The sequence below is a fragment of the Phoenix dactylifera genome, chromosome 18, assembly GCF_051530095.1.
Source record: "Phoenix dactylifera cultivar Ajwa chromosome 18, Ajwa_hap1_PhDact_Kaust_v1.1, whole genome shotgun sequence".
Classification (NCBI taxonomy): Eukaryota; Viridiplantae; Streptophyta; class Magnoliopsida; order Arecales; family Arecaceae; genus Phoenix; species Phoenix dactylifera.
The window spans coordinates 13,481,769-13,495,313 of record NC_143207.1 but is presented as its reverse complement, the minus strand read 5'-3'; the positions used below and the strand labels follow the sequence as shown (position 1 = coordinate 13,495,313).

The 13,545-nt window shown below is 35.7% G+C and overlaps 1 protein-coding gene across 5 annotated transcripts in view; it reads right to left on the bottom strand.

The window, feature by feature from the left end:
- Nucleotides 1–3,494: 3,494 nt before the first annotated feature.
- The window catches only part of LOC103715022 (DNA gyrase subunit B, chloroplastic/mitochondrial-like), a 30,867-nt gene continuing 20,816 nt past the window's right edge, over nt 3,495–13,545 (bottom strand). For 2 of the 5 annotated variants that reach the window (XM_088714455.2, XM_088714457.2), the window contains exons 15-22: nt 13,260–13,327; nt 5,910–6,023; nt 5,718–5,834; nt 5,555–5,608; nt 5,358–5,463; nt 4,371–4,501; nt 4,155–4,234; nt 3,703–3,974 (exon numbers count right to left, since the gene is read on the bottom strand). In XM_088714455.2, coding sequence (XP_088570581.1) covers nt 4,166–4,234; nt 4,371–4,501; nt 5,358–5,463; nt 5,555–5,608; nt 5,718–5,834; nt 5,910–6,023; nt 13,260–13,327 — 659 coding nt within the window. In that variant the 3' untranslated portion in view covers nt 3,703–3,974; nt 4,155–4,165. Of the gene's footprint in view, nt 4,235–4,370; nt 4,502–5,357; nt 5,464–5,554; nt 5,609–5,717; nt 5,835–5,909; nt 6,024–13,259; nt 13,328–13,545 lie in introns of all 5 variants that reach the window. The other 3 variants (XM_088714454.2, XM_088714456.2, XR_015974736.2) reach the window with 2 other exon arrangements.

Below are 13,545 nucleotides of genomic sequence, written 5' to 3'. Positions count from 1 at the left end.
GTCGGAAGCCAAAAAATCGCCTCATTTTAGTCCCACATCGGCGGATCTGAAAAAAAAAATTGTTTATATAGCCAAACCCAACCACTCTGCACGGATGGAATGAAGGTACCGATCGGGAAGGTTGTTTGTATTTGTAAATGGAGGAGAAGATGCAGACCGCAAATGGTAATTTTTTTTGCAAATGGGAATTCGCGACGCTTTAAAGCGTCGGGAATTCGCGACGCTTTAAAGCGTCGGGAAAGAGCGACGTGTTAAAGATCGCTAAATTGGAATTAGCGACGCTTTTAAAAGCGTCGGAAAATATTTTTTCCACTGTAGCATAGGCGACGCTTTACCGACGCTTTGGAAAGCATCGGGATGGTTTCTACCGACGCTGTTAAGCGTCGCTAATAGCCAAAAAAAGCGTCGCTAATGTCCAAGTTTCTTGTAGTGCGGGCCTTCACAATATGTTAGATATGGGATTTATGATTCTCAAGCCCACAATGCAGCAAGCAAGAAACTAGATGATCATTTCTTTGAAACTTACAGATAGTATATGAAATTTAATTGAAATCAATTGTCACTGTTTCTTTTGCAAAGAGCATAAGAAGAAAAATTTGCACAGAAAAGGCTGCCACCAGTTGCAACTTCATTGTTTTTTTCAAATTTTTTGTAATATGAATTGTGGTAGTAGTAGGAAATAGTCTGATGGTTCTACATTGCGTATCAAGTAGCTGCGGGCCAAGAAGACCCTTGGCAGCAACGTGTTGTTGCGGCCTAGTTCATTCCTTGCCACAAGCGAATAGAAGAAGAAAAGTATGGTCAACAAAAAAATAAAAAAAGATCTCTTATTTGATTGAAGTTTTTAAAGAAAAGAGATTGAAAAGCAGCATTGCTATGGAATAAGATTTCCAAATTTCATGAAAAAAAACCATGAGTGACATGAAAGAACTACTTTTCCACTAGTTGGAAAGTGGAATCTTTTTTTTCTAAAACTAACCTTAAGTCATCAAAATTTTTGAATAAGGTCTTTCACTTTATTAAGGGTATAATAGATATTTCACACAACTTTTTTAAAAAGTAGATACCTAAGCAAACATAAGCCGCTCTGAAATGTACCACTTTTCTTTGGTCAACCAAATATGCCAAAATCATTTTTTTATGCATCATATTTTTCATAAATCAGCTTTTCAGGAAAAAAACTTTTTTCCCGCGAATCAAATGAGTCTTTAATGGTTGCTAGAGAGGTGGATGCTACTTTGTCGGTTGCAGCTGAGGATTCTCTTTTGTCGATCTTGTCTTAGGGTTGCAGTTAGCTTTGCTCAAAATGGAGGATAGGTGTGAAAGAGTATGCCTCGAAGGTGTCACCTTTCTTAAAACTTAAATGGCTTGTTAGAGCTATACAGACTTGTGGGCCTTGTGTTTTAACCATGGACCACGCCTAAAGTGCGGAAGTAAACACGTTATCCCTTCGTGGACTGGACTCTGGACCCCCCTTGAATAGTATGCGGTTTTAACCATGGACCATCCAACGCTGCACGCCAAATGTGCGGAAGTTAACACCATATCCCTTCGTGGACTGAACTCTGGATCAAATGGAATTTGATTAAGAAGTCGATGACAACTGCGCAATGATTAAAAAGTCGTTACTACCTGTAATTTGATTTTTCCAAATGGAATTTGGAATCTTTCTCTGGAAACAATGCGATAAAAGTGGGCCTAATATGGCTTCAAACTCTCAATGATCTTGAAGGACGCGATGGGCCCAATATTTATAGCTTTGCAGGTCATAAAGCTCAAATAATTTTCATTTCCCAAAGACAATCCTTGATGAGATTTGTATTCAAATGGCATTGAGATGGGAGATTCCATACCATACAAGGATAGATGTCAAATGCTATGGCAATAGTTCATGTAAAATTAAATAATGTGATTATTGAGATAGTTATCCATCATTCTGCAACTAGGGCTGCAAACGGACCAGATACGGTTCGGATATTGATATATTCATATTTATATTCATATTTTTCAATGAATATGGATACAACGAATATCAAAATTAATATGTATATTTGTTCTAAATGGATACAGATATAAATACGAATCGGATATTAAATATATTTATATTTTCTTATCCAAATACAGATATAAATCAGATACTTTTTCAAATATGAATCAAATTTGAGCAAAATTCAATGATAAAAACTAATAATAATGGTATGATCATAAAAAAAAATCAATTAAAAAATATAATTTTAATAAGTATTTATCAATAATAAAAAATAACAAATTTTTAAATAATATACTGCTCAAAGTTGTTCGTCATTAAAGTAGACAAAATTTATAATGCCTCCAAGGCATCTCACGGCTGTTACCAGTTGCAATCGCTGGGTAGCAACTAAGAAATGGACGGAACCTTCAAAACTCTAATTGCTTGAAGACAAAAAGGAAAGAGAGATGAAAAGAACGAATAAGAGGTTTAAACCTTCCAGGCGTATGGGATAATTCGAAGAATTTTATTCGAATCAAGAATTCCGTATTCGTGTTACTATGTTAAGTGACAGTCATCTGTTATCTAAATTTTTTTTTTAGTTTAGATTTGATTAATCACTTACTTGATTCTCTAATATAACTTAACTTAAACTAATTCTTTTTACTTACCTTACGGATATCCAGACTTGAATTCAAATCCAAAAAAATTAAGTATATCCGCATCCAGAAGATTTTTGAAATAACTATCCAAATCCATATTCGGATCTGATCGAACTAAAAAAAAATAGTATCCGAATTCGATCCCAATCAAATATAAAAACGAATACGATCGAATAGAATCCAACCAAAATTCAGCCCTGTAACCAACAACACAAATATGGCGATCAACATTAGCTGTTAAAACCTAATATTCCATGCTTATTCCTATTGTTTATTGCATTTATATTCTATGCATTTGACAACATTTATTATCCTACATCACACTTTATAAATATTTGTACAAGCTTACCATTTCTGCTAAATATGTAGTTCTTATCGAACAAAACTAGTAGTTGCATGTACAAACTTATTATCATCCATCATATTTATAATTCTCAATTGCAAGTAGTTTTGATTGCCTGGTATCCTTGAAATAATTCTATATTTATGCCACAAAAACAGCGAACCATTACATAAAGCTGAACATACATGGAGCTCTTCTAACTTTAGTCAAGTTGTGCAGGAAACAAGGACTGCAAATGCTGAAGCACCAACAAACCATCGATGCCTGGATATACTCTAATATAATACCTTAGAATGCATCTTGGAAGCCTCCAATCCTCCAAAATAGAAGCGCGCATCTTTGAACTTAAATGTTGTTAAGTTTGAAATTATTTTTCAGTGCGAGTCTTATGTAACTTCAAGAGGACAGTCGCAAGATTGTTTTCCACTATAGGACTCGTAGCAGAATTGCAAATTTCACAAAGCATCCTAGTTTCAGTTGTAAAACAATCTTGATAATGGAGGGCCAGCTAATATTCTCATTGATGCAAAACCAACACATTTTATTATCATGACATCCATGTTATGCATTTACTACAATCAATCTTGAACATCTTAAAGTAGTAAAGTCATAATGATCAAATACAAGTATTGCTGGCATTGGTGACTTTTGCAAGATCGAACTAACACCTCAAACTCCAAAACACGAGAAACATAACGATGGTACATGGAATATGTCACGTGAATGAATGACCAAGAACTGAAAACTGGTTTACCTTCACAGAAGAATTACAGTGAAATTACAATGATAAACTAGAAAAATAAAAAACAAAACTGTCAAGTTTCCAGAAGCGCCAGAAGAAAAGGAATTAGAGGTAGTCCAATCTTATGACCTTACACTCAACATGCAGTAGGTGAAAGTGTACTAACCAAGTGACTTCATGGCTCCTAGTATTAGTCCGGTGAGTCAGAAAAAATGTAACTCAAAGAAATTGCGAGTGGAGCAAAATATATCATTTCATCTGAAATGCACAAGGGAATTACATTAGCAAGACTTCTGGATACAAGTCAAATGCGAATCTCCATCACTGCCCCGAAAGGATACCAAATGATGCCATTATAAAAACTTCTTCCTAAGATTGGAAAAACTAAAATGGTCAGTTGGTGCATTTGTAAATTATGCGGTTGTCAAAAAATTTAACCTGGACCGCCCTCAAATATCAAGATGCTCCAGCTTGATCATGCTTGCAGAGTTCTGTATCAGTTCCTTCCTGCCATCAACCTGGAAGACAAGCAACATTATGTTAAAATCTAGGGTGACCAATAGATTGCTAAGAGGTGACATAAGAGGGTGGATAAATAATTTTTACATGAATATTGAGAAGAATAAAATTATGATTATGGGTCTTTAAACTTACACGGATACCCATAAGAGAGGAGAATACAACATTTGCCTCCGCAGCATCTTCCACGACTAATTTCTTCAGTAGCCTACTCTCTGGGTCCATTGTGGTTTCCCAGAGTTGTAAAGGCATCATCTCCCCTAGGCCTAATGTTTAAGGAAATGAACGCATCATCAACAATACCGTTTCACTCCATAAAAAGCTTAAGTGAGAAACTCATAGCAGGTGCTCCTCCATGCTTCTAGCATGTTGCATAAAAACTTGGTGGTTAATGAGTTATGTCTTGTCCCATGTGCCAGCAACTTGTGCATGCACTTGCAACACAAGGAAGGTTATAAGCGTGAATCTGGCGAGTTTTAGTAGTATGATGGCCAACCACTAAATCAAGTAACTACTTGTATGCATGCGAAAGCAAAACAATAACCTAGGATGGCAAGGAACAGTTTTAAAGAAAAATAAATTTATCAATAAATAAATAAATAAACTGATTGGCATTGAATGCATATTTTCTGAGTTTATAATGCAAATTCAAGATATTCAACGCACGTGCACCTACTATTAACATAAGTTGGCCACTCACAACTTCTCTTCCCTTGGAACACCCATTTGAGAAGGTAATGACAGCAGAATACAAAGACATTATGAAAAAAAAAAAAGAGCTGTAACAGGAAAATGAAAAATTTGAGACACACAAGAGATTCCAGGAAGATGAAAACCAACACTTTCTATTATACATTAATTCATGATGCGAACAGGAAAATATTTTCCTTGCAAAATTACCCAAAGGTGAAAATGGTCAGTATACATCAAAATCCTTTAGAGGTTATACAGACAAGCACAATTGTTCCTGCATGTATTATACATATCTACGAGCATGCCTTAAAAAAAAAAAAAAAAAGAAGAAAAAAAAAAGACATGCTGCTCTGTTCCTATATGACATTGAATTGCAACACCTAGATTATGACACCTTTGATTACAATATTTACTATGCTTTATCTTTACCTTTAAATCTTTGGATATTGTATGAAGCATTTGCAGGAAAACTATTCTGGAGGATTTTAAGCTCTGAATCGTCATAACAATAGTGAACATGCTTGCCACGCTCAACCTGATATTTATGGATGACTTATGAGAATTTTTTCCAGAATATATGCATATTACATTACTGTTGCAAGTCAAATTAGTGCAGGAAGGCTTACCTTATAGAGTGGGGGAACACCAACATAAATGCAACCTTCATCAAAAAGCGCTTTCTGCAGCACCAAACACATTATCATACATTTGAAAAACATCATATATGTTTGAAATGTAACCATGAGACTGTTACTGGTTTCTGAGAGAACTGCAGCACCCATGAGCCACCTGATATCTAAAGAAAAATGTCAGCAGGAGAGTTCGAATGTGGGCTCCATCTACATCAGCATCTGTCAAAATGATGATCTTGTGATACCGAAGGGCTTCTTTCTTAAAATCCTCCCCCTGAAATAAGTATAGAATAAGTTCATTAAAAAATGCTGGAAAGCAGACAAGCGGTAGAAATTAAGATGCTGCAACCTTCACTCCAAGTCCAAGAGCAAGAATCAGATTTTGAATCTCTTCATTTTTATACATGGCTGCTTCGTCCTTTCTTTCAATGTTCAGAATCTTACCCCTCAAGGGCAAAATAGCCTGCAGCCACATTGTCAGAAAATCAATCTTCATTATGTAGAATGCAAATAAGTTTAGGGGGCTAATTTTCCCAAATAAGGGTAACAAACATAAAAATGAAAAGTTCTTAACTACAATACAAGAAACTTTCGTAACAACAACCAGTTGGCAACTCTAAACCAATGATTGATGTGCAGCATAGTAATGTCGTAGACCCAAAAGGTTTACCATTCGCAATTTTAATCCACTATCAAAAAGTAATACATGTAAAATGTATCAACTTCTCCCCGTTATGTTGGCTTGTAGAGTCTCCTCTAACGCTCTAACAAATAAGTGAAGAATAAAGACATAACCATATCTATAACCACCAAGACTTGCCCCAACTATCTAGGGCTGGCTTTCAATAAATTTAAGTTTTACATAAAGCTATTACAGTGATATTTGAATGCTTCATAACTTATATATAGAATATTCCTCTGAAGCTAATGTAGAGAACGCCAGTTAAAGGGAAGCTCGTCCAATTCGGGAATTCTGGGGACACCCAAATCCCTATATTTTAAGGATGATAGAAAATCACTATATTTTAGAGATAGTTAAAACTGTTGATGAATATTATTGAATCCAGGACTGTTTTAGTTGTAAGATAATTCAAAGTCATTGGTGGACTTTATATAGTACGTTTCCCATAGTAATCAGGTCAATAGTTAAGGTCGAATCAAGCCCAAATTGCATAACCGGACCAGTTAGGTCACACATACAAACAATCCAGTAATTAGAGGTGTTTGATCCACTCTTTTATAATCAAGGGGTCAGCCCCTTTTATTAAATGAACTAATGTCACATGGATCCCTTTTGGGATTGTACAACACAGCACTCTCTCTCCACCCAGCTTTTTTCTACTTTTGCGTCTTCTTTCCTCCTCTTTCTCTCTTCTTCTTCAATCCACTTGCTCTATCTTATTCTCATTACAGTTCTGTCCAGCTATACATTTACATGGTACCAAAGCCACGTTAGGATTTGCTGGTCCTTTCCTCTTGCTACCTCTTATTTTTACTACAGTTGCTGTCCAGCTATCCATTTACATGACCATGTTAGGCGTTGTTGAGCCTTTCTTATTGCTCTTCTTTATCGAAGAAGAAAAAATAGTACTCAAGGAGGAAGGATTTCAAGTAGGTATTTCTTCCTAATATGAAGGGTTAGTGAATCCTATGTACATCATTAGTAATTTAAACCCTCTTGTTCAATTAAAGCAATTGATGCTGTGAAAAGGTTTGTTCCAGGCTTAGATGTGAACTTTTATATTGAGTTGTAAGCAAGAATGAGGTGTTCTCAAGATAGCAACTGAGACTACTAGATGTTGGTAAGAACCCCTTGTTAATTCTTCTGACCAAGATTTTGAAAACCACCTGAACCGCACTCAATCAGCCGGTTCATATCGAACCATGGCCAGATCGGCCCAGAACCATTGGGTTTGAGGGCAAATCAAGGTGAACTGCACTAAACCACCGGAAACACTCGGGAATCTAGCAGTTCCAACTGAACTACCCCAATGCCACTCCCAAACCCCCTAGTTCAGGAGCAATACCCATAGGCACCTCTTGAGGCAAAAAGAAAGGGTTTTAATTCTTCCTTTTGTCCACTTCTTCATCTAGTTTGTGAGGGAGGGAGATTGGCAACAGGGTTTAGGGCCCAAAATCAACCCTTTTAGACCCCAAATCCATTGATTTGAGCTTCAAAAACCAAATCGTCAAGATGAATTACTTCTCTACTTTTCAATATTTTTTGAAAAGTACAGGCACAAATTTTGGGGAAAGTACAAAATGTTGTTTAGAGAAAAGTCCTTTGAAGGATTCATGCTTTAGAACATGAATCCAGGTTGGAAAGTTAGGATTTTGGGGAGCTAACCCAAAAATCAAAATCTAAATATCCAATCAATCCAAAATTAATCCAATCAAACAGTATTTTTACGGGTAGATTTTTGAATAATGAGGACCATGTGAGCATGTGCTTAGTCCCGCATCGGCTATGTACTAGATAAATATCGAGTACTTATACAGAGCCAAGGAACTCAAATAACATCATCCTGCTAGCTTTTTTTGGATAAGGTCCTGGGTTGTTACAAATGGCATCAAAACTCATCCGGCCCATGGCCCATGTAGACTAGGAAACATTGCAATACAGAGCTATTTGGAACTAACCACGGGCTGATCATGGTATTTGTGATTGGATCGTTAGCCTGGCAAAAATACCAGAGCTTAGACGGCAAGTGTGTGAGGACCTGTACTACTATGCACATGACTATTATATACTAGATAGATATTGGATACTTATATAGAGCCAAGGAACCCAAATAATACCTTCCAACTAGCCATTTTAGATGAGGCACTAGGTCATTAGATGTAGGGTATAGGTGATTCCACAAACCTACTAAATATTTTGTAACGACTATTATTGTTTTTTAGAAATAATTTTGCAAAATAATTTTAAAAATAAATATATTAAATTTGAAAGAAATTGGTAACATGTTTGCACTTTTAATTTACACATGCTACCAAATTTTTTTTTAAAAAAGGACCAATTTAAGATGCTCGAGTTCCAACTAAAGATCGCCGAACCAGTACTGGGCGTCATACCGATCGACGCCCGATACAATTCAGTACTGGTTTGGACCAAACCAAACTGATGCCAAACCGGTTGGGCGTGCGGCATGCTCGTTCACGCACCAGCATACCCTATTTTTTTTTTGAAAATTTCCTCTCTTCGAACTTTTTCTATGAATTAAATCTAATTTATATTTTTTTGATATTTTTTTGATGTTTTCTGATGTTTCTATGATCCTAGTTTAAGATAGATGATGCATCTTGTTGCTTTAAAATGATACAAATCATAAAATGAACAATATAAAATATCTTCAAATCAAGATACAATCAATTACATACTTTTACAGTCCAACAGACATACATAAAGATATCTAAAATCGGATGGAGTTGCGATGTCTCTCGTAGATATCCAGATCATCAGCATAATCAGAAGACATATCAACCCATCCCTCTATCCAAGCAGCGTTGTAGTCTTATATGTTCATCCGATAAGGAACGCGCGTCTGATTATAAGCACTCTCAGATCTCTCGCTAAAGTTCTGGCTTTGAGAGATGTCCTCTGGCTGATAATACGGCCATAGAGAGGCCCATCCGAATATGCCGGCGCAAAATCCAACCCGTAAAATATTTCGAGCTATGTAGAATAGTAGCCACCGAAAGATGCCTCAAATGCACCATATCCATATCTGTATCCATATGAATCATAGGCTGTCTGTGGCTGCAAATAAGAGGATCCAGTATAAGACTCAGAGCCTAATACGTCTATGGATTCTACTCCATATGCGAGGTCACGTTTCTAATTTTATATTTTTTTTATTTTTTAAAAAAATATCTTTTTTAAATCTAAAAATATATTTATAATTTTTAAAAATTATATATAATCCAAAAATTAAAAATTTTTATGCCAGCATATACATCGTCTATAGATCTACAGGATATAAAAAAATCAAGCCCAAATCAAAAAAGTTGGCATGATCTCCTCTAATTTTGCAATTTTTGAGCTATTTTTTCAAGATACTAAAAAAAAGAAGATAGGAGAAAGGAAGCACACCCTATTTAGCATTGGCTCTTTCATCTAATAGCCTAAATCAGTATTATTGGAAAGAGAAAACCGGTTCCATAAATTTAGGAAGGCCGAAGAAGGCCTTCCCCTTTAAGCGTTCGGCTTTTAAAGCCGAATGCTAGGACACAGCCACAGCGAGCGTTGTGGCATGGCAATTATTGCCACAGCAGGCCATTGGCCCCTGACTCAATGCGAACCGACCATTTCGCACCGAGTCCGAGTCGAACCGGACGAAACCGTCTAGTTCTGGCTGGTATTATTGAGGTTCCGGCCCCGTAGAGGCCCGAACCGTTTTTTATAGCAAATCGACCCGGTCTGACAGACTGAGTCAACTCGGTTCGGACTAAATCGGACAATATAACCTGATTCGGCAATCTTTGGTTCCAACCAAGCCTAATATTGAAAATTAAATTAATTTAAAATTAACCCATAAAAGATACATCCGTTCATGTTGATTTTATATGTACATAGGCTAATCTAAAAAGCCCTCAATTTAAAATATTTTTTTATTATTTTGACTTTAATTTAATCTTTGAATTAATTATTTATGATATATCAAAATGTTACAATTTCAAAATTTTATAAATGATATCCTGGCTAATTATACAGTATTTTTTAGTTTGATAGTGTACTTTAGTCTACAATAATAATTTTTATTTTGAATACACGATAGCAATTATTGGATCAATTATTTATAAATATATCAGAAATATTGCAAGTTCAAAAAATATGCATATAATGTTGGATAACTAGATGTTAATTTCTAAGATAGACGAAGCATTAGCTGTAACTATCGGTAACCCCTTCTATATAATTTATGGTTTCTAGTAATGTGATGGCTTTTAAAATGCCAATATTAAAGTCTATATGTCATATATGTAATTTGAATAGGGTATGACATATTATCAATGTGATAAATATGCATGTTCCTAACTTCAACCACGCACATTCAACCATGACTAGGATAATTGCCTCGATGCCCGCATCTTCTTCTTTGCAAAGACAGAGCACTTTTACAAAAAAAAACATCATGAGAAACCCAAAATCAGAATTTGGAGACCAAAATGGCAATATGTACCCAACAATTTCCTTCATTAATTTGATTCTTGAGTTAGTGCCATACGATACCACACTTGGCCAGTATGGGTTCAATCCTCGGTTTTCCAAACCTTTCTTTGGATTTATCCCATGTGTTCACTGACGGAAGGATCAGAAATTTGCATGTCTTGTCTCCTATGCTGACTATTGAAACCTTTCGTTTCATCTATTAGTCTCGAAGTTCTTTATGGCTGCTGATTGAATCTTAATAAATTGTTATTCAGACTTCCTTTAATCAATCTCCATTGTATTTAATATCTTTAAATATGAATCGGTTAGATGATGATGATAAAAAGGTTGGCATCTCCATGAGTGATATGTTTTGTGTACAAATGACATCCATAAAATTGTGGGAAGCAAAAAACTTTCTTCAGTGGGCAAAGGCTGTGAAAGTTTCCTTGAAAGCCAAAGGAAAGCATATCTTATCGAAAATCCATCTTCCAATGGTAACAAGATGAAAGAATGGCAGAAAAAAAATTCTCAACTCATCACATTATTGTTGGAATAGTATGGAACCAACATTGAGCAGCAACTTGATGTTTTATGACACTGCCAGAGAGATTTTCCCAAACCAAGTACAGGTACATATTCTTAGTAGTCCCAATATATCTGGACCTTATGTCAATCAATCACCTGATCCAAAGCGAGATCGAAGTACAGGTATACATTCTTCCTTGATACTTGCTTCCTAATGATGACTTAGCCATTGCGCTGAGAAAGCCTGAAAGATCTTGCACTTTATGTCCTATAAGCCATTTTGTGTCATTTGACTCAATTTCTCCTACATCCTTTCCTCTTTTTGTTTATTTTGTTTCTACTCATATAAGTTTTCAAGAAGCTCTTTTAAATCCTGATTGCACAAAGGCTATGATAGATGAAATGGAAGTATTTTACAAGAATGATACATGGGAATTGGTACTGTTTTATCAAGAAAACACCTAAACGTATGATTTTCATTATGGTCTATGTCGATTTTTCTTACTAGAGATGATTTGGCAAAGATAGATGTTGTGAAGCAATTCCTTCAGAAGAGATTTGAGATAAAGGATTTGGGCTGGTTTCATTAATTTTGTGGCATAAAGGTTGCCTAATCCTAAAAGGAGTGGTTCATTTACAAAGAAAATGTCTTGAATCTGCTTCAAGATACAGAACTTAGGTTAGAAACCCCAGAAACTCCAATTGAAGCAAACTTGGCTATTAATGGATAAAGAAGAGCCACTCAAGCATCCAGAAATGTTTCGGCCTTTGGCAGCTCGATTGATATATATAATGATTACCACACCTGATATCACTAATAAAATGGGGATGGTCAGTCAATTTATGCATAGCCCTCGATTGCCTCCCATAGAACCAGTCTATTGTATTCTATATCCTAAGCAAGCATCTGAGTGTGGAATTCTGTATAGCGCACATGGACCCCAAGATGTGGGGACATTTAAATGCTGATTGGGCTGGATCCCATATCTGATCAGAGATCTGCTTCAACATGTTGTGCATAGAGGGGGAACTTGGTCACTTGGAAAGCAAGAAGCAATATGTTGTGGCTAGACCTAGTGATGAGGCAAAGTATAAAGCTACCATTCTTGCTAGTTACGAGTTGATGTGGCTTCAAACCTTGCTATCGAAACTTAGTATTTCAGTGTCCCAGCCCATTCCATCACTCACAACCAAGCAGACATTCATATTGCCAGTAATCTAAGCAAACCAAGCATATAGAAGTTGATCTACACTTTATTCAAGATTACATGGTCAACAAGGAAATCTGTAAACCCTATGTTAGATCAAATTTTTAGTTGATGTTTAAAAATACTCAAGCTATCAGATGTGAACACTTAGAAGAATTTTATAATCAAGCTTGGTATATTTTGACAGTCACACTCAAGATTGAGAGGGGGTATCGATGAGTATTACTGAAACCAGGGCTGATCTAGCTGTAAGAAAATTCAGTGTCACTAGAGGAGTTTAAATAGTATTTTCCATTGTAATTGGTTTGATAGATAAGCATGAATCAAGCCCAAATTATTTTACCTAGCCTGTTAGGTTATAAATGCCACGGGAAACTAATTAGGGATGCTTTGGTTCACTCCTAATTAAGGTATGTGCTGGATTCTAAAATGTTAGGTTCATTACAATCTTTCCTTTCTTTAAAATAGATATTGTTTGAATAAAACTATTGTTCTATTATCAAAAAATGAAAGAACGACAGGTAGTAAGGATGTTTGTTATTGCATTGTCGCTTACATACCCATTGCACTTTAGAAAAATTGAAAGGCTTTGCATAAAAAAATGCATGTGGCATGATTGTAAAGCGTATGATGGCATGACCATGTGAAAGACAAATGAAGAAGTGTGTAACATAAACATGGACCCTTTCAATCTATCTTCCTTCTATTTATGAAAAGTAAGGTCATGGAATCACTGCTAACCATGCATTCATTAGGTATCTAGACAAGAAAACTGCTACTCGTCACTCGTATGCGAAAGCTAAAATCTCACCTGAAATCTCCTATCACGACCTTGCTTTGCACTACCACCTGCTGAATCACCTTCAACTATGAAGATTTCTGGAAAATTTCGCGAATCGAGTGCATAAGAGAATGTTTGGTGAGTCTAATCCAAAATGTGTAGAGTATCTTCTGCTAGCTAACAGAAGATAGAAGATTGGCAACTAAGAATAACCAACGCTTAAAAATAATCAGATCAACAGAAACATAGATAAATGCAGACATGAAATAAAATATAGACAAATCTGAATTTAAATTTGTTTATAAAATAAAGTCTC